Genomic DNA, 26831 nt, shown 5'->3' with positions numbered 1-26831 from the left:
CATTTTAGAAAATGTCAGAGTGCGTCAGTTGTTTTTAGCTCATTATTTCTGCAACGCCTTTGTAATCTCGCGAAGCGCAGTTTGCGTCTTATTCGTCGCGAACAATCGACAGAGCGAACGAGAGCCGAAAGGGAGCGCGTGCGTTTTTTTTCTCGCCTGGACAAATCTCACGCTATCGTATTCGTCAATCTCAACATGATCTCACATTGACGCGATAAGACCTCGGATCTCGCAACTTGTCGACCATTGATATTACTCGCCGAGAGGGAAAAATTTACGGCACGCGCTGGCTAGGCTCGTCATCCAGCAGTGGAGTTTGAGCGACCGAATGGGGACACATAGCGCCGGCAGGCTCTTTTTTTCTCAAATAAACTGTAACCAGGTCATAATGCTTAGCTTACGTAGCGTAGTAATCGCTGAGAGGAGCTTAGTCGATTAATATTAGACTAAAATTAACCCGGACTAAAAGCGTTGACACTAGTCGAGTATACTCGACTTGTCACACCCGACCCAGTCGACCGTACGTCGACTGTAAATCCGGTATAAGTCAACGTTAACGCTCTGTCATCGGCACCCTCTCCCTCTCGTTCAGCGTCAGGCTAATTAAAAAAGGAAAAAAAAAAAATCGCACATCCCGCGAGCGACGACGTCAAGATTATTCATGACAGCATTAATGCGCAAGCGGGTATACTCGCGTAGCCGTCGTACCCTCTCGCCGTTTCACGGGGCGCTCAAATTAAAAATGCGTGAACGCGCATCTGGAAACGCCGGGGATAATCACGCCCTTCTTCAGCATTTCGCGCTCTTGTGAGTCATTTGCGGAGGGACCGTGTCATAAGCGTCTTATAAAATAAGATTCCGCAAGAGAGGAGCAAAATCGATTTCTCTCTCTCTCTCTCTCTCTCTCTCTCTCTCTCTCTCTCTCTCGAAGGAGCAGGAGGAGGAGAAGGAGCCCAAGGAGGAGATCGAAGAAACTCAATGAATTATAAGTCGCGCTCGTAAATCACGAGAAATCACGAATAATGTATACGTCGTTTATGCGATATTTTACGTGTGTGTGAGGGTGTGTGTATGTGCGCGCGCGCGCGTATAAATGCACAAAATTATACGGAAAAGAGACAAAAACTTGTTTAAAAAATGCCGTTTCTCAAGGAAAAAAAATATTGAATGATAACAACGATGCTATGCGTCTACGCGATCTTTTTATAACTTGAACATCCGGCACAGGAATAAGTTTAGATTTTGTCATATATTTCAAAAGTATGTTGTTTCGAACGACAAATTATTTTGTTTTAAATATAATTTCCGAAAACTTAATTTTCGTGTTATTAAGATAAATTGTTTATTTCTCAGATATGAAATTCGGATTTCGTCAAATTTGGAAATTTATATTGTACTAAATATTTAGTATCAAATGCATTCGAGTAATAAATTACTTTACCTTAAGATTACTCGAATGCATTTGAAATCAGAATAATTTAGTTCGCGATGAGAGATCACAATGTAACCGTATTTTTTTGCATTTTGTGCTCAAGCAATATTTGTATAACTTATATTTTCATGAACTACATTTATTCTCAAAAATTTCAAAGCGAAGATGTTTTAGAAAAGTATTTATTGATTGTCCTTATGATGTTTTCAGGCATGATTGTATAGTACTTAATATACACTAAGAGAAAACGAAATAGTTTTGACATTTATAATTTTATAGGATTTCATACAAATAAGATATGATATTACATTTTTCCAATAAGACATAAATATTTTTTTGAAATAAGCATAATGTTAATAATATTATTGAAATAAATTAAAAAAATACATTCTGACAATAACATTATATATGTTAATTTATTTAACATTTTACTACAAATTGTTTTTGATTTACTACAAATAGTTAATATTATTATATCTTGTTGTAATAATATTACTTATTTATTCTTGTTATACCTTTATAATCTATAGTCGTGGCGTTATTTAGCTTCAAATGTTTAATTGCTGGTACGATATTTTTTCTGAGTATAGACTCAAACATATGATATTTTGCAGAAGTGAAAATATTTGCGCTGAACGCAACAAATTAGCCACAAATTTGCTTTTTTTTTCCGATATGAACCGTCTGTATAGGTTTTTTTATCGGGTCCAGTTTAATAAAAACTGGCCTCTCAACTTGGAACACGATTTTCTGCCAAACAGTTTGAGCAATAGGACTCGGACTAGATCGACAAATTAACATATAATTAGCGCTAAAGATTTTTTTATAAAAAAAAAATGTTTGCGAATTTGATTTCGGACAGTTCGGACAGTTCCAGCTTACAATTGCGCGGCTTATAATTTACGCTCGATTGCATTTCACGGAAGCTGACGCCTCGGAGAGAAACGTGAAGGACTCTTCGCGTTTGTGCGTGCCGCACATCCTTGAACTAGAAAATATGATATGGTATCGCGATATGGCACGTATTCCGAGTACGTGCGCCGGGGGGTCTGATATAGTAGAAGTTTGAAACAACTCAATTTTCGACTTTGATTAACCGCCGCCGTCTTTGCTCCCTGCTCGAAATACATATGCACGTATATAAGCCAGCGTGCCGATACGACTAGTTATCCCACTGCGCGATTTTGCGTGTCGAGAGGAGAGCAGTCATGTGGTAAATTTCCTGGCATGCTTATAGAAAAAATATACGTAGCACGGAGATATCGGTTGCGTATACGTAAGCGAAAACGTAAACCTCATCTTCCTCGTATTTCTCTCTCTCTCTCTCTCTCTCTCTCTCTCTTTCTTTCTCACTTTCTCTCCTCTTTCTCCTTCCCCGTTTTTAATGAAGGGTGCTTGTAGGTTTCGGCAGCGATCGGACAATGAATTCTTGAAATGGTCGGAAATTCGAGGGGGAGGTGTTGTTACGAGAGGGTATTGAGTGCGAAACGAAGTATCTTGTTTCGATCCACAAATAGCCGAATAGTCATTGACCTTTGTGAACTTGGCACTCAACTTTTAATAAAGTGAGTTTTCAATAAAAAAGAATGTGTCAGTATTTTATAACTGTTTCTAATAATAACACTTTTGTTTGTCGTTTGTAATCGTTAATAGATAAACATTTTGAAAAAATTATCATTACTTGACTTTGTTGTGAAAAGATCACTGGTAAATTTAGAATCGTTTGTGGTGATTTTTTTGTCATTGTACTTGAACTAGTTAAGTGTTACAATAAATTAATAATAGTAAAATTGTAATACATAGCATAGTTACATAGCATAGTTGTAATACATAACATAGTTTTGTTAATTTTCAAGATATTTCAAATCAGTATATTTTTTAGAATTATTCGTAGTGTTTTTCCTGTTATTTGTAGTTGAACCGTTTCAAATACAGATATTAACATAATAACTTAAGATTATAAATAATATACAATAAATAATATTGCAAATTCAAAATATACAACTAATATCGATTATTCAGCCACCAATTGAAATATATGTTTGTAAAATTAGATACAAACTTGTTGATACAATAATACACATTTCAGGTAATAGAATTGGACATTGCATACACTAATGAAACAATAAATAGGAAATGCATGATCTTTCTATGGATAAAAAACTACGTCTCATTACTAACTGTCCACTCTTAAAAGAAAAAAAAAACATACTCGTTTATTTTATGTCGAAAGCTAAAACCGCGTATGAAAAGGAAAAAAATATTAATATAGGTATTAAAATAAAGCTGAGAGAACAATACTAAATATTGACAATATTACGTAAATATGTCAGATAAGGATTTCCAATAATCCGACTATATAACAAAAAGTTTATTTTTGTTCGTTATGAAAAGAAAAATTTTTTGTTTTATCTGGAATAATTTTTTTTAATAACTTTGTTGCATGTGTTTACTTTTTATTATTTTTATATCATAATTATTTTAAATCTAAGTTTATTTTCACATTGCATGCGGATTTGCAATATTATGAAAATTGATAAAATTACAATTTTGACATATTGTATTAATTTGTTGTAATTTTTAAATGGTTTAACTACAAATAATAGGAAAATCACTACAAATAAATCTGAATAAATAATTCTGAATAAAGAATATACCAGTGATTTTTTTTTTATAGCAAAATCAGATGACGGCTATTTTTTCAAAATATTTTGTTAATGGTTGCAACTAAATAATTTCAAACAAAATTGTGTTATTACGAACAACTAAAAACAAAATACTAACTTTTCTTTATTAAAAACATTGATTAAATTGATTAAAAGTCAAGTGCCAAGTTTACAAAGTCAATCATTGCTAGTGTTGATGTCCCGTAAAGTTTGGGCTTTACTCTTCTTATCTTTCTATCATCGACATATGTCATTTTTGTTCATTTCTTTCTTCTATTTCGATGTTCTTTTCTTCCTTCTCTCCTCGCCATCCTTTTTTCTCTCTTTCCCTCTCTTCCTCTCTCTCTCTCTCTCTCTCTCTCTCTCTCTCTCTCTCTCTCTTTTCTCTTCTCTCACTCTCTTTCTTTTCTTCTTTTTCTCTTATCTTTTCTCATATAATAATGAGATATCAATTGGTATAAAACGTAGTTATTTTAAGAAAAATTACACAATTAGCAAGATGTGCAGATACATACTTTTTAAAAAATAATTGCATGTTTTCTGTATATTATCCTCGATTTGTCTCATTATTCTGTGTATAAAAGTGAGGAGTGGTTCTTATAGAATGAATAGTTTATTAGATATTTTATATCTTACATCAGAATATATTGGAATAAAATATAAAACATTTTATAAACTATTAACTCTTTTATAACTATACTTTAATATTTTTATGTGTAGCGTATGTATAATTAGAGAAATCATATTATATAACAAAAATTTATAATTTTATTCAAAAAAGTGATTACGAAAAGATGTTGACAGTGGCTTTGAGAATGAAATCAGTCAATATCAAAATCGTGTGCCTTCCTCGAAATTCTACAACACGTTTCTTCCAAAAACATTTTATTTTCAAGATAATAGAACTTTATTACTTAAAATAAAACATACACACATACACACAGAGAGGAGGGAGGGGAGGAGTGAGAGGGGGCAGGGGGAGGGAGGGAGGGAGGAGGGAGGAGAGAGAGAGAGAGAGAGAGAGAGAGAGAGAGAGAGAGAGAGAGAGAGAGAGAGAGAGAGAGAGAGAGAGAGAGAGAGAGAGAGAGAGAGAGAGAGAGAGAGAGAGAGAGAGAGAGAGAGAGATGCGCGCGTGTGTATACATATTCTGTAAATAGAATTTTATTTATTCTCTTGTTGAAAGAATTCAAGCGCAAAACAATATTAGCGTTATCTATCAGTGTCATCGGGATCGGTTGATTGGCTCGTAAGGTAAGATCGATAAAATACCACTCGCTCCTCTCTCGGTATTCAGAATGGATAACAGTTATCCCTTTTTCACGCGCAGAAAGGTATAATTCCGGGCAAGCATATGAGCGAAAAGAAGCTGCAGCATTCCCGGAAGGAACGTAGATCGTTGGAAACTGCGGTCCCGGATGTAATTAAAGGTAGCAATCAACGTACTGGGCAATTGCGTCATCTTTCGCTAGCGTCATATTAAAAATGTCTGCCTCGGCGTGAAAACGGCTTTTAAAGGGAGTAAATAAATGTGAAAGTTACAGACGTTGTAAGCTCCTACCGCGAACTTTTCTTATAAACATTAAATAATTATGTCTATGTGAGGTATGAGCTATAAATCGCAACGATGACTCTTCTCTTGGAAGAAGTCCGAAGAAATCTAGGTGGTTTTCTGCAACTTCACTTTCAAGCTCCGTACGCTTCTTCTTTTCTGTCGTAATGACTTTAGTTGTACTGAAGACGTAATTTAAGCGAATAGAAACATTTTTAATATGGAAGTCATTATTAACGTAAAAGAAGATAAGATTTTTGAGCGCATAAAAATTGATAGCAGTAAATATATGGCAAGAAATGAGTATTATATAATAATTCTATATAAACGAATAAATGTATTCTGAAACGCAATCAACGAATCGTGAAGCCATTCTTGACAGCCATACAATGGAAATACATCGCCTATCTTTTCACGCAAAATTACATTCACATTCGTGCACATAACTGTCACCATAAATAGTGGAAACCCCATCTACTGTTACATGTACCGTTTTTTTTGTCAGTGTCACAATGTATCTTCAACCGTCAAATGACCACTGTGAAATTGGTTTCATTTTCTTAGAATTTGAAAGAAATGAACAGTTTTGCCCTTTGAAAAATTCCAGAATTTTCAATCGATTTTACAAAGAGTTCTATTGACTAAAGCGATTAAAACACCATATAAAGATATAGAATGATCAATTTCATAATTTTGAAAGAACTGTAATTTTTTTACTTTTAATAATTATTGCCGATATATGTGAAGATGTATCCATTAATTCAATTATTATGTACTTGTTTATGTATTTATAGATTTATATTATTTTATATAAGTATAATATACATTAATGTATTATAAAGCATTGTAGAAAAATTGTGTCGAAAAAGATATATATTTCTCCCGCTATTGTTTATATGTTTTTTAATTTTTTAAACAATTGATATTTTCTCTGACAGATAAATCTCTTACAAAAATAAATTTTCTTTATAAAATTTTATTCTATTTTTTTTATATAATAAAACAAAAACAAAAGATGAATCAATTTGATGATTTAATTCTTTTAGATTGAATTCGGACAGCAAACAAAAATATTATATTAAATATCAAAATATCTTTTATATGAAAATATCTTTTATTAGAATTTCATAATCTTCTGAATTTCCAAGTTGTTTTTATAAGTTTATAGGAGTGAAATGTTTTCTTGGAAATTCAACGTTTTATTGAGAGTTCTAACAGCTTTTCAGAATTCTATCGATTATTTTTAACAATCGAAACTCTAAAATTGGCAAAGAAAAAGTTTTGACACTTTTTAAAGTTACACAAACATTTTCTAAGTTTACAGGATTGAATGTTTTTCAGAAATCTGGCGTTCCATTGAGAATTCTGAGTCTTCACCATTCTCTTCCCTCACTCCCAAAGAATTCTAGAAGAATTCTCAATCAGTTTCAGAAACAGTTCTGTTGATCGAAACGATTAAAATCATATTTAAAGATAGGGAACGGGAGAATTTCATAGCTCCGAAACTTCAAAGTTATAATTTTTTATTTTTAATTTTAACGCTACGACTGTTGAAAATAATCGATAGGACTCTTTGGGGGAAATTATTTTTTTTTGTTTCAAACTCTAAGAAAGTGGGGCCAACTTCACAAAGATACATGAATGGCAACTGTGAACCTACCCTGCTCACATTGAAAGAGAAAAGAAGATTGCAATTAAACCGAGATGAAAGGCGGGGAGTAATGGCGCAAGAGATTGAAGCCCAGGAAAGACTCATAAGAGTTTGTCGGGGTGAATTTGCTTTTCTGTCGCGGATCTAAAAGGGATACTCGAGAGCGCGCTCGGGTGCTCGTTCGTTAATCTGAAGCCACTTTTAGGGACAAATTGTAATTTTCCTGTCGTCAAATTGTACGTGGAATACGACGGTAGTAAAGACGGAAACGGATAATAGGCTGATAGGGAAATACGAGGGTCTAAGTCCTTTCCCCCCCTTCCCTCCTCTCCCTTCTTCTCTCTCTTTCTTTTTTTTCTCTCGTTTGTTTACACGATTTTAATTGCGTTCACGATTTAGCCTAAGAGGCGAACAACTTTAGAAATGATTAATGCAACGCGCTTCCGCAACACGAGGATCTTATGCAACACGAGGATAAATCGCGTTTTAATCGAAGCTGGGATTGGCATCGGAGAATATAAATGTCTATCACGCCACACACCGAGACATGGTTTCTTTGTCGATATGCTGAATGGGACCTTTCATTCCGACAACACTAACGGCAGAATGATAGTTTTCGGAATCTAATGTAGTCGGAGCACTAAAGATCCCAGTCTGCACGCGCAAAAGAGTCATATATCGCCTCTTCGATTCCACGCATTGCATAACGCGAAATAATATTTTCCTTTATATTCCGCAACGCTTTATTTTTCCAAGCGATGCCGATTTTGACGATAACTAGATTCGCGATCGGCCGTGCTACCGAAGAAAAAAAATTCTAGAATCGGTTTTTTATTGCATTGCGAGGCAACAAGGATTATGACAAAACAAGGAAAACGTTGACGAAAGTACATAACATTATTGCATTAATTATTGAAATTATTGCTGAAACAGCCATTATGCAGCTTACAAGACGGTGTGTGATTCACTTTGATTTTTTTTTTCTTTTTCATAAATAGAATTGGGAGAGAAACGTCAACGGGATATAGGCGTGTCTCCGGCATTGCGTGGCAATTAATTTTTATCCACGGCGCTACGGGAAAAATATCAATTGTTTTGATTGATGCACACACGGCTTAAGTACGACGTGAGTAAGCGTTAGCGTATCATAGATGTGTACTTTACGGAAATAAGTAAACGACCGTAAGAGCGTTGCAGCTTGACTTTATTGCGCGCGGTCGACCGATGCAACCGAACGGGCAATTGCGTTTCAACTTCTTTATAAACTTCTTTCTCCTCTGTTTTCTCTCTCACCCCCCCCCCCACACACACACACACACACACTTACTGCGACGCACCCTGGGAAGTTTCAGTGTCATTTTTGAATCGCGAAATACAGAAATACGCCACCGAGTGCGGTTTGTGCGATTTTCGCGAAATTTCGATGCAAACCAAAAACTCTCGTGATTGCTGTTTGACTGCTGTTTAAAATGAAATTGCGTGCGGCTAATCGAGTGGTCTCATAATTCCGATCGTAAATTTAAATTCCCAGATGTTCGTAATATTCGTATTTACTGAAATGTTGCCGACAATGCCGACGTTGAATAATATTTATAATTGCTAGGAAAATGATTAATCGGAAAAAAATTGATAGATGAATTTTTACGATCGATTTCACACTCACGTACGTTGTATTGATTTATTATGATTATGATTATTGTATTGATTGATTATAATTTGACGGAAGAATTCGCATCGAAACTTGTTTTGAGATATATAATTTTAAGTTTGACTTTTCGTGGAAGTTTATGGTTAATTCTATTTATTTTTTTTTACTGAATAATTTCAGATTGACTCTTAATTGATTTCTATATTCAAAACACGATGATCAAAGCATTTAAATTTGAAGTTTTACGTGAAATTTAACGTTAAGCATTTTATTTGTAATTTTTAATTAAGAATCTAACGTTACTTTTTAATTAATAGTTTGTTTTTAAAAATATTTAAAATATTTTAATAATATAAAAATAATATTAACTATATTTGAATTGTAAATATTATTCTGTATTATGTTGTTAACTTTATATGTTATTACATTTTTTATAAGCAAAGTAAAAATTGTAAAATGCTCGAATTTGGTCGAAATATAAATATGACAAATTAACATGATTAGATTGAATATTACATGTACTTTTATGTTACATGTTGTTTATGTTAAAATAAATAATAAATGTTTATATTAAAAATTATCGTTTTTAAATACTATGTATTTAACATATAACCAAATTTAATTTTGCTTCAAAACGTTTAGAAAAAATTATGAGCGTTTTAAATTTTGCGCTGATAGTCAATACAGTATACAAGGTTTACTTCATAAGGTTAAATTTACATAAAACTTTTATAAAACTTAAATATTTACTTTATAATTATAAATTAAAAGTGTTTAATTTTTTCCATCATACAGATAAATGTCTTGAGTTCAGAAAAAATATTGACCTATATTTGCACATATATAATGAGAAATTTTAAATTAATATTTAAATCAAATATCTCGAAAACAGTTAATATACGATAACAATTAATAAAATTTTTGATATATAATTAATTTTATGTGATTAAAGTTGGTATAATTAATTTTCATGTCTAAAATGTCTAAAAATATAGGACGTAAGAAACAAATTTCTCTGAAATTAAATGATTGAGCAAATATTAATTAAATATTTGAGTAAATATTATTTAAATATTTGGGAAATGACATTTAAATAATAACAGGGAAGTTTTATTGTTGAAAACCATATATCTACACGCACACACATTTTTTTTCTGCATTTTTGGGCAATTCAAAATCAATTAACGGATTCTGATGTTCGGACAGATTTACATAACGGCCGTTCGTGTCCTTTTTCCATAATCGCGTAACATTGTGCTCGATTTCGAATTCATCGTTCGACGTCGAACATGGGTTCGAACGAGTGAAAACCTGCCCGTTGCTGGATATCACGCGACGCTTGGCGATGCTCCAACCAATCGCTGGAAACACGGATTTATTTTGATCGGTTGCAAAGCTCATTCACCCCCGCTCGATACTCGGCGTGTTCCACCTACCATGGATTAACGTAGGGCTACCAGAAATTGAACCCGAATCGAACTTTATACCCAACCGCGTCTTTATACCCGAGCTCCATCACTTAATTTTCGTGTTTACGTCAGTCCAGCTTTATAAACCTCAGAGCGTCGTCGAGATACTTTCTTCAAAATGCCAAGGACCCGACTGTTTAATCGCATCCTTTTCTTTATGGTTTTAATTCATTAAAGGAAATGAAACTTTATCGACACACTCGAGACGTTTTCATTTTTATTCTTTCGCATAAATTCTAGAATTCTAAAATTTGATAGAACGACGCTACCTACATACACATTCAGGAAGGAACAAATGCGCTTTCTGAAGTCGACTCAAGGACTCTTGTCCTTTCTTCCCTTTCCTTCCTCACCGTTGTCTCTTGTCGAATGGTCGTCGTAATGATAAACTATATTAGGAATTGGTAGCGAGTGTGTGAAACTAATTTAGTATTTGAATAGAATTCTCGAGAATCCCGATTTCATTTTCAATAATTTTTTACAACAAAAAATAAATTATAAATAAAAAAGTTCTGGCCATTAAAGCACAAAAACATCTTAGAAGAACAAAATAAAATTCTATCTAATAAAATTCTAGATTTGTCTCACTTTATCTGGAGTTCCACTGATATTCACATCACTAGATTTCGAAAGATTTGGATAAGCTCTATAATGAATTTTATATGAGTTCTAGGAAAAATTCTGACGAAAAGTATTACTAATTTAATTTTTAATGAATTTTTCGCTCGAAAAATGCGTTTGTATTTATATGGGAGAATGGTTTTTTTTTTTTTTTTGACAGAATTCTGTCAGTTCTAGAGCAACTCTTTTCGTACAACTCTCAATATATTCTAACACTTTTCGAGGAGTCCATAAACGTTGGTTTATTTATCTTTTAAGTAATTGTTATCGCTCAAAAAATGTGACTTTTATAAGTCTACGTATGAGACGTTGGCCAGTTCTCCGCAGTTCCGTAAATTTCAAAACCGTTCTATAATTTTGTAGTTCTGAATATTCTTCATTTTCCGAGAAGTTCTATTCAAATATTTGTCTATTTTTTAAATAATTTTCGTCGCTCGAAAAGAAAGAAGTCCGTAAGAAATCATGCAGACTACATATCGTAGTTTATGAACGAATGATTTCGAATTCGGACGAGAGATTCTGGTCGTTTTTTTTTTTTTTTAATTTCTGCATATTGATTTTCGTGCCTGTATCTTCGAAGCTATTATAGATAGACTCAATTCTGTTAAATCTTTGAAAATAAATATATAAAAAGCATACATAATTCTAATCCATCAACTTTTTAATTTTTTTTTGTAATTTCGATCAACTTGTGTTATTCGAAGCTAGCTTCCCATCATTTCAACTGCGATTTTTTGTTCAACTGCTGAAAACCGAGAATAGAGCACATAATTGGCACATAAAAGGCAGTTGATTTTTGCACAGATATATTTTCTGTTTTTTGTAAGAAGAAGCTAGCTTAATAGAGATCGCGTGATCAAATCATTCACCATGATAAGCTCGCAGGCGCTTTCTTTTTGAAGTTCTCAAAGTTTCTTGAGAAGCCGCGGTTACTTCCTCGTAATAACGCACGTATAAATTGCAGCATTAATTTAGCGATGAATAATCACGCAGCTATGGAGATTGAAGAACCAGCAAATGATAATATAAATGATAAAACGCGCTTTTGCGTCAGCGCGAAATAAAAGTAGATGTGACGTGGCGAGAAACGCGTTCGAGAATAAATTTCAATATTTGTTTTATAAGTAGCCGCTTTGCATAATAACTCCTCGAGACTTTCGAAACGCTCCGTGTCTTTCTTCCCTTTTTTTTTTTCTTCTTTTTCGTTTTCTCCGTAATATTTAGGTGTTGCGCGATCGCGAAATTAAAAATCCGCGCCGCCGGCCGATTCGCTCGGTGATTCCGATTGTATAATTAGCGCGAGAAATCGGCGCCCTTGATATCTCTATGGCGACCAGCCTTCGAGGTGCTATTGCATAAATAAGAAATCCACGGTAGGTGGAAAGTCGCGAACTCAATTATGTATTCGCCAAGTTAGAAAGGCGCGCAAAAGGAGCGAATCGAGAGGAGAAGCGAAAAATCGATACCGCGGACGGATCGAAGCGACGGAGCGACGGAGGCGCAAATGCGATTAATTATTGCGATCGATCCTAAAGTCGACGTAAAAACTCCAAAATCCCGTAATGGATCGAAGTAGGGTATTCCGATTGTCTCTAATGACAGAGAAATTTTCGGTGACGACCGTTCGATCATTAGTCCGCGCTGCAAGAAAAAGAAATAGAACGAAACATTTAACCGTCGCGAAGCTATAAGAATGAAATATTTCAGTTACTTTCAATTTTTTTTTTTTTTTTTTTTTAAAGACAGAATTAATCTAAGACATCACAGATTATCTTATCTCTCGCCGAATTTCCTGGTATAAATCGAGAATAAATCGCGTTGCAGGAAATATCGCCGCGCGGAGAAGCGCGCTCTTTGACGCACACGTCCTTTAACGTTATCTGCTCGAGAGTCGTCGATTATGACTTTCTTATTATCACAGAGGCTCGCTTTCCAACGAGTGCCTCTTTTCAATAGCCTGGCCATTTTTCGAGCCAGTCGATTCGAATGGCTGAAATAGCCGCCGCCAGTTGCGCCGCCGGTGCATCCATCATGAAGCGATTGATCGCGGATCTGCGCGAGGATAATGGCGATTTACGATGCCCGATTTAATTCCATGCCGCAACTAAGTCTGGCATTTCTCCCCTCTTCTTCTATCCTCTTCCCCTTTCTTTTTATCGGGCATTTACGCAAGCGTTCGCGCTCATGACGCGGCAATTGGATTCGAACGCCAGAATTAAATTAATGTCCCGAGTTCTCGTCGGCCGAGCGATCGGAGACAAGAGTGATCGAGCTCATCACACCATGTAACATACGATATTTCGTATGAACCGGTTTCTGAAAAATGTTGCTCGGAAGACAAGAAGAGTTCTTCGGCTCTTATCCGTATTGAAAAGTCACCGCGGTCGGGCAAATCTCACTCGTTCACATATCGAAATAATATCTTCCTAAATAACGTAATAACTTATGATGACTAATTGAGGGGATGACTGGAATAAAGGCACAATTCTACTTGAGCCCTTTTTCCAAAGATTAGCGCAAATAAAGGTAAAATTGATGTCTCTTCGATATATCGGTCACATATGGATGCGTGTTGATTGCCCTGTAGTGATGAAAACGATATGATCTGTGGAAAAAAGAAAATGAAAAAAAAAAACATTTGTTGTTGTAATAAAAAATTAGTAAGTTATTTAAATTTTTTGTCAAAATCAAGATTTCAATAATTGGATCCCTTTAGATCCATTCATTCATCCCCTCGGTCGTTGTGACCTCTCACTTCATTATAGGCGGCGCCTGACGAAAAAATATATAATCTGTGAGTCATGAAAAAGCACGCGCACGATTTTAATTATTTATTGCCTCTGCACGGGACGAACTCTCTCTCGTGTCGCACGCCCACGTGCTCTCGACTCTCATGTGGCATATCACACACGCCGCAGATCATTTTAGGATAATTGGAGAGCAAAGAGGTGGAGGTGGAGAGCGCGCCTGTATTTTGTCAAATTGATCATTATCGCCCATCGGGAAATTGAAGACAGCGCTTTGTTATTCGAGTGCGAGTTCGCGCCCCGCTCGACGTGCCCGGGGGGAGAGGAGGGAGGGGGGGGGTGTATCGATGACACGACGAGCGGCAATTCCGTCGTTTTACATATTGATCAATTTCGCCGTGATGTGAGGCGCAGCATGGCGACGGCGGCGGAGAAATGATGAAAATCGAGATTTCGAGTCACCGGGCGCGCTAATATATTTCCCTGTGAAACGCATCGAGCACACTTTCGATGGGTTTCACGTCGACAACGTGACGTTTTGATGGAATAACTGATCGGATTTTTGCCTGGCTTCTGGCCCGAGATCTCTCCGGAAATTTCAAAGACCTCTCCCGTGCGAGTCTCCCTGCGATCTTCGCAACGAGAAATATCCTCACGCGTACCTGTATATCACGCCTGCATTTTTCCCCTTCTGCCTTTATTCGTTTTTTCAGAAAGGAATCGTCGTGGATCGGATTGGACCACGTTAAACCACTTCTAATGAGGAAAATCGATCTTTTCTGTTTTAGCGTTCGCAGCGTGATGCACAAGTACTTGGAGAAGAACAACGAGACAACTTTTGATAAAATATTTCATCAAATGTTTGGTGAGTAAGCTTATCGCTCTGATGGCCCACCCTTCGTTTGTCAGTTTCCGTTCTCTCCCCGCCCCCTTGACTCGAGATCAAAGATCGCAAAGGGAGGGCTTAGATTTAATTCGTAAATTCTCGCCCAACTCGCCCAATCTAATTGCCCAGTTGCAAACAGCGAGGAAAACTCTTTTCTCTCTACGTTTTTATCTTTGTTCAGCAGTACGATCTGATTACATGTAGATATAATCCCCTATTCGTTTTCACTCTTCCCCTCTCGAATCGTCGCAGTCATCTAAAATGCATGCGTGCTACTCATATGGATAAACATAGCCGCAATTAACTAGATTAATTCTCGCAATTTGTTTCGTGTCGTATTCCGGAGATTTTTTTCATCAACCTAAACGCGATAAACGTGAGCGTGAATATTCGTCCGTGCAAAAGCTTAGGCGGGAACCATCTGTCTCTCGTTTATGAATCGGTAATTAAGTGTTTATTGAGCGTTAAATGTTTTCATGCACGATATTAATTCGATCGTCAAATGAATTTTTATCTCGCAAATTTATCACGAACAATGTGATTCGATATAATACATTCGATTTCCCGTCATAGAAGTGACGGGATTGTATGATTTAATTACCGGCCTGATACGATTTGGAAAAATCTGATTTCCTTTGACATGGTCCATGCCAATTAAGACGGTTTTATTTGTCGTCAATTATTTTTTTTAATGAGAGTACAGCATTACGATATAACGAGAGGTGTGATTTATTAAATTTATTAAAAATTCGCTGATATCAAACAAACTCCATATATATTTCCAGGCTATCTTCTGTTTAAACAATTCTGTGAGACTACAGAGGACGTAATTTCGCATCTCAGGTTTTACGAAGAGGTTCGTGTTTTTTTTTTTTTTTTAATTTTACACACTATTTGATTAAATTTCAGTATATCACGCATTACTAATCCGACTGCATAAAGGAATTTCGTATTTGTACATTGCAGATTAAAACCTACGAGAAATTGGAAAATACCGAAGAAAGAAGAAATACTGCTCGAAGGATCTACGACAATTACATTATGCAAGAATTACTGTCGCATACTTACGTGAGTATATACAAACATGACATCAAATTACGTTTTTTAATTCATCGATTAATAAATCGCATTATGCGCAAATGCAACTTTGCTCTATAAAAGCTCTATTTGCGCATTATGCGATTAATCAAAACTCGTCTGTTTTCTACTGTAATAACTGAAAAAAATTCCTTTATTTCTCCTTCCCCCATCTCTCTCTTATTTTTTTAAATGTGCAACGGTATTGTTTATTTTTGCAGGAATATTCGCAAGAGGCGGTATCTCACGTGCACAAATATCTCGTGAAAAATGAAGTCCCGGATAACTTGTTCGAGGTAGGTCATTGTCTTGCAATTAACGCAATTAACGCACACATAATCGATGTACGTGAGTCACAAAAACTTTTTTTTCCCCCATAGCCATACATCGAGGAAATTTTCAACCATCTACGAGGGGAACCGTTTCAAAAGTTTCTGGAAAGGTAAAAATGGCATCCTGACAATTCGCAAATAAATGAATCTCCGCGTGTGTGCGTGTACGTGTGTGGGTGTGTGCTGTAACCTGTAAATAAAAAGAACTTGTATATGTTTTTAGCGATAAGTACGTCCGTTTTTGCCAGTGGAAAAATTTAGAATTAAATATGCAGGTACAGAATGAATAATTCTTTCTCTTTCTTTTTCAAGGAACAATTTTCGTGATTAAATTATCGTGCGTTTTGTAACGGAAATTACAGCTGACGATGAACGACTTCAGCGTGCACCGAATAATAGGCAGGGGTGGCTTCGGTGAAGTGTACGGTTGTAGGAAAGCGGATACTGGCAAGATGTACGCCATGAAATGTCTGGATAAAAAGCGCATAAAAATGAAGCAGGGTGAGACGTTAGCTCTCAACGAAAGGATTATGCTTTCAGTAGTTAGCACTGGGGTAAGCGACTTCTTTTTTACTTTAAAAAGAAAAAGAATGCTTTTATAATTAATCACGGCGACAATGATACGACGTGACATGAAAACGTTGTCACTACAGGCAGATTGTCCCTTCATAGTATGCATGACATATGCATTTCAAACCACCGACAAGCTGTGCTTCATCCTGGATCTGATGAACGGTGGTGATCTGCATTATCATCTAAGTCAACACGGGATCTTCACCGAGCCAGAAATGAAGTTCTACGCCACGGAGGTGATCCTCGGCTTGGAACATATGCATTGCAGATACATTGTCTACCGTGATCTGAAGCCTGCGAACATATTGCTGGACGAGAACGGTCACGTAAAGATATCGGATCTGGGACTGGCATGTGATTTCTCGAAAAAGAAGCCACACGCGAGCGTGTATGTAGTCGAAGCATGATCAAACTTTTTGATGTGTAGCGCAACAGTCTAAACTCTCTGTTCTAACAGTGGCACGCATGGATATATGGCGCCGGAGGTACTATCAAAAGGCACACCGTATGACTCCAGTGCAGATTGGTTTTCCTTCGGTTGTGTGCTGTACAAACTCCTGAAAGGACACAGTCCGTTTAGGCGAAGTACAGTCAAGGATAAACATGAAATAGATCGTATGACATTGACCATGGTGCGTTGCATTATTTTTCAATCATTTGTTACCAACATATTGGATTGTGATAGTATATGTCGAAGCGAAAATTTCTATGAATTTTTTGTAGATAAAAGTAAATTAACTTTTTTTATATGGGCTGTCATTTGCATTCGATAGAATAATTTTGCAAAATTAACTAAAAACTTTTTCTGGTAAATTAATTAAACAACTGTCAATCCATACAAGGTTTTTCTTTTTGTTTAAATATGTAATATATGTGCATAAATATGTGCATTTTATCTTTCATTTGTTAATATAAGAATTAGTGAACATTAATTTTTTTTTAAATATAAAGCAAAAGAAAATGGTTTCTCTCTTTTGACATTAATTCAATATGCAATGAGCATGATTAAAAAATTCAAGATGATTTTCAAAATCTCTTGAAAATCTACATATGTCAAGATTTGATTTAATTTTTTTTTAATCAATCGCAGGACGTTGAAATACCAGAGACGTTTTCGCGGGATTTACGGTCATTATTGGAAGGTCTGCTACAGCGAGACGTCAACAATAGACTCGGCTGTCGGGGCAACGGCACGGATGGCGCAAATGAATTAAAGGCGCATCCGTTTTTCAGCGGGATCGATTGGCGGCAGGTATATCTACAAAAGTATACGCCGCCATTAATACCACCGCGTGGCGAGGTCAATGCCGCGGATGCCTTCGACATCGGCTCCTTCGATGAGGAAGATACGAAAGGTATCAAGCTGACGGATGCTGATCAGGATCTTTACAATGACTTCTCTGTAGTCGTCTCTGAAAGGTGGCAGGCTGAAGTGGCCGAGACTGTATTCGATACAGTCAATAACGAAACAGACAAGGTAAGAGATAAATATTTCGTCTACTTATCCGTAATAACTTCATGATTATCGAGTCTTTATTAACATAAAAATTTGCTTTGTTTTGTCCTTGTAGTTGGAAAGTAAGAAAAAGGCGAAACAAAAGCAACGCTTTGATACAGATGAAAAGGGTAAATGCATCGCGTGAACATTTTACTTTAGAGTGTGAATGGAATTGTAATCAATACAGTATCGGTTATTTATACTTGCAGGTTCGGATTGTATATTACATGGTTATCTAAAAAAATTAGGAGGTCCATTTGCGAACGTTTGGCAGACGCGCTATGCGAAATTGTATCCAAATCGGTTAGAGTTGCATCCAGAATCGACCAAGACTGAACTCGTATTTCTTGATCAGGTAAACGAATCATTTAACCAGAAATAATAGAGATATCTAATGTACTCTACTATTTCTGATATAGAAGAAAAAGAAATAAAACCGCGATCTTTTTAAAATATATAGTATTATAGATGCATCGAACCTATTACTTGAAATGTGATATGATACATTTCATGTTTTGCCTCATTCGCAAAGGATAATTTATATTGTGCAATGCGAACTCTTCAGGTCGAGGAAGTTGGAGCGGACCTTGAGCTCGTAAAAGGAGAACAGTCCATCGTGATACGTACGAAGGACGCGAAGATCATGCTTACAAGTGTCGTAAGTGAATCTTTCAGTATCTTTGCCATAATCAAAATGAAATGTGTAATAATCAGACTTTAGACAAAAGATTTGATTTGAATGACCTAACTATTAAACAATTCAAGATAAAAACATTTAAATGTAAACTTTAAATAATTCATATAGTGTAAACGATATTAATGAAAGGTATTGATAAGATTTTCAAAGTACATAGAACATTTAAAGCTTTATAGAAAAATTCATAAATAAATTGAATGGATTTCAGATTTTTAAAAGTAGAATTTGAGTCATGTGAATTATTTAATTAAATGGTTTAACGATTAAAATATTAAATTCTAAATGTTAAATTCTAAATTAATTATATTTAATTCATTATAGGACGAGATAAGCTTAAAAGAATGGGCGCTCTCATTAAAATCAGCTCATAAATGCTCAATAGACATGCTCTGCAATATGGCGAAGAAAGCAGGCAAAATTTATGGAACTGATCGAGATGCAGGGACTTCGGGAACGAGGTAATCCACAAACAACTAGTCTGCTGTCGTCATGTGCAATACTGCAGTCATACTCGAGTCGCGATCGTGCAAACTAAGTGTCGCGGTCGTCCAGACTTAGTGTCACGGTCGTGCAGACTATAAGTGTCGTGATCGTGAAAATTTAGTGTCGTGCAAACTAAATATCGCGGTCGTGCAAACTAAGTGTCGCAAACGTGCAGACTAAGGTGTCACGGTTGTGCAGATTAAGTGTCGCGGTCGTGCAGACTAAGTGTCGCGGTTCCTAAACATTTTTTCCGAATTCCTACATATTATATGAATAATGACAAGAGCATCCAGCAAACACAGATATATAACAGCAACACTGCCGTAATATAACGAAATATAATATATAATATAACGTGTACGTTACATGTAACGTCCATGTTACTCATAATTTCTCTTTCAAACAATATCATTGTTACATAACATAAATATAACACTTAAATGTTACATAGTAGTGTAACTATTATATAATTTTGACTATTCAAGATTGTTCTGTTCCAAGTTCGAGGTCATTGATTGCAAAAGCCTTATAACAAATATAAAGCATGATTGTTAAAGAGTCTAATTTATATTATTAGTTCCTTGGGATTGAACACCTTATATATTTGCAATATGGCTTTTACAATCAAAGATAATTTTGAATTTGTAAACAAAATAGATTTATGATTATCAAAAATACTTAACAAATATATTGTGCAACTTATATAGAATATTTTCTATTACTTTATATAAAGTTTGATACAATATTAAAAAAGAAAAAGATCACCTCTAATAACAATTTTGATTCATTTTGATTCTTCTATTGTGACATATCGCATCTCACCGCAAGCAGAAAGAGACAAAAATCATAACTAACACTAGAAAAATGATGATAACGTATTATATAACATTAAAATAATTTATTATATGTGTTATATTCATGTTATGTCGTTTTGTTATAACCAGAAAATAAAAAGATGTGACAGTTATATAACTCGGTTATATCGTGCATATAAAACGAGACATACATAACATTAAAAAAACTGAGATATAACATATGTTATGTCACATGTTACTCTTATATTATATAGCAGTTATATTCTGTATTTGCTGGACAATAATAGAAAAGGAAGAATTCGAGAAAAGAGCAAGAAGCATTTCTCGGAATGGTAATTGTGAGGTAATGTCTCTTCTTCCCTGAAAGCTCGTTTTCGACTTTAACGCTGCGACGTTAAAAAGAAACAAAATGGTTAAATCCCTCTCTTGGCACACATCGATCAAACAGAACATCCCAAAGAAAATATCGTTATACAGTGGATAGCGCTGCGCTGTGTATTCTAGAGACTGTAGCCAAGTAGTATCGTATTGTGCGTATGTTCTCCCAGGGCCATGAGGATGATACGCGTTCGCGCCAACACACACACACACACGTGCATGCATGCGCATACACACGCACACACATTTACATAATATACGCATACAAAAATACATACAAGTACATAGTAATCACGGCTCTTTTTGATTACTGGCGCGGGCGCATAGGCATCTTATTATAAGTATTTATAAAAAAAAGGTAAAAAAGAGCGCCAATATATTGTAATCATCAGCAAAATGTAACACTTATTGTATTTGTGTATATATATCATACAATTGCTATCTCGCGAATTCCACTGTAAATTTTAAATTGTGTAAAGTCATCTTAAGATCAAACTGATGTACAAAAATTTGACACCCGGGTCATATTAAGATCATTTTAATTATTGGACGATATGGATAGATACATGTAATAAGACATGTAGTTTATTAAATTAAATAAATTGTTGGATACGTTCCAATATTTTTTTCATTCATATTTTTGTAAATCGCACTTTTTTAAATGTATTGTTTATCAAATTTATCTCAAATTAGGTTCAAAATTTGCCCCTAGAAATTTTTGGAAATACTTTAATATTTATTTTACTGTAAAGTTTATTTTAACATCTAATTATTCACAGTGTTTACTCCTTAGAAATACTTGAAAAACTTGAAATTTTCAAGGAATTTTTTTACTTTTGAAAATCAACGAACATGAAATTTTACTATGACTAAGGAAATTTTTTTAAATTATATTAAATTTCATTTCTACATTTAAATTTTGTTCAGAAATATTTTTTGATAATTTTGCTTTTATAATGCAAGTTAACTAGTAATCTGTCAATTATCCAAGTTAACAATCAGTACGATATACACATCCGTAATTTGTGACTTTTAAAATAAAATTCAATGTTTTTTTAAAGTGATTAAGTTATAATATCCAAATATTAAGTAACTTTTTTTATGATTAAAAAAACATTAAAAGCGCACACAACAAAACATTCATTTTATAATTATATTTAAAAATTTTTTAATTCACTTGGAATTTTGAATTTACCTAAAGAATCTAGGAATTCTCAAAGAAATTTTTTACAATATTCGAATAAACCATGATTATTATATAAATAAATTGATATAATTTTATAATAACGTATGTATGTGCGTGTCTTGAGACAATCCGAATGCATTAAACTTTTATACATCTATTTGATTTTGAAATCGTTTTATACAATTTAGAATCTACGGAATCCAAGGCAGAATAGTGTAATTGTATGGTATACACACACATACATACATATATATTTAAGAGTACAATAATAAGTTACATTTTACTGAAAACTGTAAATTGGCGCCAGTTTTTGATATCAAATCTTTTGTACTAAAGATTTTTTTTTTTTTTATACAACGTGGGGCGCGTACTTGGCACTCTTTTTTACCTTTTTTTTAAAAAGATAAATTTTTATAGATTTCTTTTATAGTAGTAGAAACTTCTCATAGAATGATTGATAATTTATTAATAATAAATATGTACTATTTTGATACATATGTTATTTATGTAATATAATTTAAATCCCAGCTATTATACGCAATTGAGTTTAATTTTTATTGAGAGACAAGTGTTTCGTGCCAAGTGTGCACGTTAACATCTCGTATACCTTCACACAAGTCAGCCAGCCACGAATATCTAAGATTATCGGATCTTAGAAACAACTGAACCGATCATATTCTTAGCATATTTAATCAATAATTTCGGTTCGAACTGCAAAGAAAAATTTCTTTATTTTTTTTTTATCTCAAAAATTGATGCAAACTTGGAGGGTATAAATTTCTAATTAAAAACCGTCTTAATTTGTTGTTGTCATCGTCATCATCATCATCAACATCATCATCGTCGTCATCATCGTCATCATCATCATCATCATCATCATCGTTATCGTCATCATCATCTTTGTATGGTTGCTTTTGCGCTATTAGGTGGCTTTAATAATGGTACACAATCATCGATTTTTTTAATTGACTATAAACAGGACACATACTTTCACACATCCTCAAAGTTTCACATTTTTATATATTTGCGTAGCTATACTCCTATACACCAACGCAATTTTACATTCACCTTTTTACATCTTTTTACATCCATTCTTTCACATAGTTATGCACTTACACATTTATACTTCTTTACATCCATACATCCGCCATCTACTTTTACAGCTTCCCATATCTCTTATACATCTTCACATATTTTTTCATGCAATTATATATCTACACAATCATATTTAAATTGTATTTTGCTTACAAATGCATATATATATATATATTAAAAAAAAAAAAGATATAACTATTAAAAAATTTCTTTTTAAAGAAAATAAAAAAGGCGCCAAGTATACGCATGTATATAAAAAAATTATTAGAAAAAAATGTCATTTTGTGCGGAAAATATGTTTTTTTTAAATAATTGTTATTTTAATTGAAAGGATTATAAAAGATGTTAAATTAGAAAAAACTATTGTATAATGTAAATGTTTTAATTTTTAAACTTAAAATTTGTTAAATTTAAAAAATGAGATATAAAAAATTGTGCCACCTTCCAAAACAAATGTATGTATTATATAAACACATAACATTTTAATGAACTTAACTTAAATGCAATTGTAATTATAGTAAGTCTACGTGATTTTCGACAAAAATATGTTATATCTTATCTATCACGAATTGCCCTCAACAATAACGCCAATGTGGGATCAACTGATTCGGCTGATTTAAGTCTTTGTTCCAGATCTTCGAAGTCCGTTCTTTCGAGCCAGGTTGGCGGATCGTTCTCCCTCGGTGGGAGAGGACACAGCAGTCTTTCGACAGCAGCGCACAAACCGCACCACTCTCTAAAACCGAGCGGCTGCGTTATATCTCCTATCAGAGACTTCAGATAAGATCGCTCTTCGTCACTCAATATTCTCCCGACTACTTCCTGAAGAGCCTCCTCAATGTCGCACGATGAAATGCGTCGCGCGCTGTGCAACGCCTCTTCGTTAAATTTATTAAATATTCGACCAAATATTAATTTTCTTCCTGACGTGATGTAAGCATATTTGCTGAGATATTGCAGCGACGTTAGTCCTGTAACGATCACGTTGTGAATTCAAATTCAGATATTAATGAGATAAAATATAAAAAAAAAAAATGTTATACGAGCATAGATCGAAATCATATATAACATACCGCAAAGACTTTGACTATCGAGCAATTCAAATCGCATCGCTTGACGAGAGAATATTCGGGGAGCATTTTCCACTAACGGGCTGGCACTGGTTTGACGAGATCCACGCAGAGTCGAGTACGCATCACCTTTCACTCGTAACGCTTCTTCTAATGCGATTCGTCTCTAAAACAGCCAAATTACTTGTAGAAAAGGATTTTCACTGGTTGAGCATAGATTTTACCTTGATCGAGAATTCTGCCTCTATTTTGTCGCGGTCTAACTCTCTGCACAAATGCTTCAAAATATCTGGTGCGAGGAAACTCGAAGGCAACATCTCGTTTGTTGGCCGTTGCGCGGACGTTTTCTTGGAATCCGCTGAACTGTCAACCTCGCTAGTATTTACGTGAAGCCTGTTACATTCATTAATTTTTCTTTTAATATTTAATTGTCTTCTCTCATGAGGTATATATATATATATATATAAGTAAATAGGACAATCGCGTATTTATTGTGAATTACTGACGACGCTCGCCGTGATCCGTTTCCGATTTGTGAGACCTGCGTAACCGTGGGCTCGAGAGGATCGCGAACTTCCGTTTGTTGGCCATAAGTCGAGCCCCTTCTACACTTTCTTTTACGCAATCGCTTTCCCCGTCTTCGTGTAATTGCCGGTTGCTGTTCGCTGCCGCTGTCGGCCTCTTTCTCCGCGTTCCGGGACGAACTCTTTCACCGATAAGCGATGGTAACACAATTTTTTTAAGTGACGAAAGCCTCAAACGAGAGAAAGGCGTGCATGTAGCAATCTCTAAGGAAAGAATAGAGTTACCGTTTCGCATTTTTCAGCGGTAGATGAGGGAGGCGATGGAGAAGGCAGTATAGGAGTTGCTGATGAATGTTGCGCTCGCGAGGTCGGCTTGTAGACAAATATCTCGCTCTTCCGAGGAGTTGGCGGCAGATCGAGTGTAAGAGCGTGCCAGCTAAAAGCCTCATTTTCCTAAAACCCCAACAAATCACCGATAACATATTCGTGAACATGATATCTCGAGTAACAAGAGCCGTTTTTAACTTATTCGCTCTTCCAATATCTTAGAACAGTTAAACATTTCTTCAGGATCTATTTAAGGAATATCTATATTGTAAACTACCAATTATCTTCAAAACTAATTTTCATAATGTCTTCAATAAAGTATAAACGCTGTATAAATTTATTCATTAATCTTTAAGTTTTACTTCTGCTTGTATTCACTATTTTCTTACATTTGTGTTATAGTAATTTTTATGACAACTATTTCTCTTTTATATATAATATATATTCTCTTTTATATATTTTTCACAACGCTCTTGTAATAAAAATCTATTCCATCATTCTAACTACAATAATGCAGTACAATTTTGCAGTTATGATTCTTATATCGTTTTCTCTTTAATTTTGGGAAACTTATCTTGGGGCGCTCAATCTGTCTGTACAAGGGCCGAAAGAAAAGTGCCATCAGCGGCAATAAATCAATCCGAATGAAACTCTATCTGACACCGACCAACTGCTGGTTGCTCTGCGAGCTCGTTCGAAGATCCAGAACTAAAGTGGTGCGCTCACGCGGGTTACAGGTCGCCAGCAAATCCTCCTGGGCCGTGCGACCAGTTAACGCCGTTGGTCCGCTGGCGAGCGTAGGCGCCGGGGTCAAAGGTCGCGAATCAGTTTCCGTGTATTTCCGGAAGAGCTCCTCGGGCACCGCCGAAGCGGTCATCTCGGCATTGTAATCATCGCCGCCACCTCCGACATTTCCAGCTGCCTCGCCTCCGCCTCCGCTTGCGCCCACCACTAGCAGACTCGTCCGGATCATCTCCATCTCTTCCGGCAGCAAAAGAGCTTTTCCTTCGGCCGCCTAATATATCATAAAAAATATATGAAAGTCACAGGATGAATAAAAACATTTCGAAATTCATAAAGGAAAGCTATAATAAAAATTGACCAAATTTTTCGCTATCCTTGAAGAAAGAAGATTGCTTACAATCCTATTAATTATTGTACCGTGGTATGTACAATAGGAAAAAAAAAATAAAAAAAACACATGAAGTTTCGCACAACTAGCTTCACTCACATTGTACGAAAATTATAGATATGTAAAGGTACTCGAATGAAAACGAAATTTGTATGATGAATGGAAATCTATAAATTTTAAGCAGATCACAGATTTATCGCAAATTTAATTCTTATTCATCTAAATTAAATATACACGGTTTATGACACCACATTTATCTTCTTTCCTACATACGGCGGATGAATTTTTTACCCATGTATCCTTAGCGCGTCGGACGACCTCCTTCGCCTCGCAATCCGCCGGATGGTTGCACAGCACAGAGCAGCCGTAAGGATAGGGATTAAAGAGTCCAGCGAACGGTCGAAGGGCGAACGGTGCCGCTCGGGTACAACCCGATAATTCCACGTTCTGCGTATTACGATCTTTGAATAAATAAAGAACCCGACGTAAAGGGAGCGGCGCACGTGCGGCGTCCGCTCAGTTAATATTAGCCTCTTTTTTTTTTCTTTTTTCTTTTTTTTTATCTTTACCTTGGGTTTTGGTCTGCGAATCAGCCGAATTCGCGCAGATAGCAGACCAGTCGCACTCGCGATTCCAGGCATTTCGATCGCGATCGAACGTTACGACAGATTGCACGATAGACCGTCACGAACGTCGTTGAACGTAAATCTACTCGTGCAAACAGAGTCGCGTTCCATCCGTTCATTACTACCTTGATACTATATCACTACGTTGCTACGTGTAACCGATGGGTCGATCGGGGTAGCTACGGCTCGCATCCGTGGTTACGTGATCTCGCACTTGGCTTCCTTATGCCCGATTCCACCAACGTAGATTAACTTTAATCTCAGTTCAACTTACTCCTCATCTCTTTCTAGTTCTAAGAATTAGAATAAGACTTGAAGAGCAAGACTTTAAACCGAGATTAAAGTAAAT

At 35.3% G+C, this 26831-nt stretch overlaps 2 protein-coding genes across 4 annotated transcripts in view; one reads left to right on the top strand and one right to left on the bottom strand.

Annotated features, from left to right (window-relative positions):
* Gprk1 (G protein-coupled receptor kinase 1) overlaps positions 1–21651 on the top strand; it is a 25678-nt gene extending 4027 nt beyond the window's left edge. Inside the window, exons 2-15 of one of the 3 annotated variants that reach the window (XM_089078586.1) lie at positions 14572–14648; positions 15455–15525; positions 15636–15737; positions 15968–16042; positions 16127–16188; positions 16302–16353; positions 16441–16632; positions 16732–17039; positions 17109–17283; positions 17742–18128; positions 18223–18277; positions 18359–18504; positions 18715–18807; positions 19168–21651. In XM_089078586.1, the coding sequence (XP_088934712.1) occupies positions 14572–14648; positions 15455–15525; positions 15636–15737; positions 15968–16042; positions 16127–16188; positions 16302–16353; positions 16441–16632; positions 16732–17039; positions 17109–17283; positions 17742–18128; positions 18223–18277; positions 18359–18504; positions 18715–18807; positions 19168–19308 (1936 nt within the window). In that variant the 3' untranslated portion in view covers positions 19309–21651. Of the gene's footprint in view, positions 1–14571; positions 14649–15454; positions 15526–15635; positions 15738–15967; positions 16043–16126; positions 16189–16301; positions 16354–16440; positions 16633–16731; positions 17040–17108; positions 17284–17741; positions 18129–18222; positions 18278–18358; positions 18505–18609; positions 18808–19167 lie in introns of those variants that run through there. The other 2 variants (XM_089078590.1, XM_089078593.1) reach the window with 2 other exon arrangements.
* On the bottom strand, positions 20008–26831 carry LOC105422800 (uncharacterized). Its single transcript, XM_011632314.3, has 8 exons — positions 26426–26831; positions 26148–26303; positions 25392–25739; positions 24683–24850; positions 24380–24579; positions 24098–24266; positions 23877–24039; positions 20008–23774 (listed from the first exon to the last, which is right to left on the bottom strand). Exons 1-8 carry the CDS (start codon positions 26495–26497, stop codon positions 23359–23361), a joined length of 1692 nt encoding a protein of 563 aa, XP_011630616.2. The 5' UTR covers positions 26498–26831; the 3' UTR covers positions 20008–23358.

Source organism: Pogonomyrmex barbatus, unplaced genomic scaffold, assembly GCF_055798465.1.
Source record: "Pogonomyrmex barbatus isolate J1 unplaced genomic scaffold, ASM5579846v1 scaffold1, whole genome shotgun sequence".
Lineage (NCBI taxonomy): Eukaryota > Metazoa > Arthropoda > Insecta > Hymenoptera > Formicidae > Pogonomyrmex > Pogonomyrmex barbatus.
The sequence above is the reverse complement of the archived record's forward strand: the minus strand, read 5'-3'. Positions and strand labels throughout refer to the sequence as shown.

Bases quoted from the DNA above. Each gene is read 5' to 3' on its own strand.
- LOC105422800 (XM_011632314.3), bottom strand. From the start codon at position 26,497: ATGCCTGGAATCGCGAGTGCGACTGGTCTGCTATCTGCGCGAATTCGG. The intron at 25,740-26,147 runs GTAAAAAATTCA...ATGATATATTAG, and splicing joins GACGCGCTAAGGATACATGG to GCGGCCGAAGGAAAAGCTCT. The intron at 24,267-24,379 runs GTCAGTAATTCA...TGAATGTAACAG, and splicing joins AACGGATCACGGCGAGCGTC to GCTTCACGTAAATACTAGCG.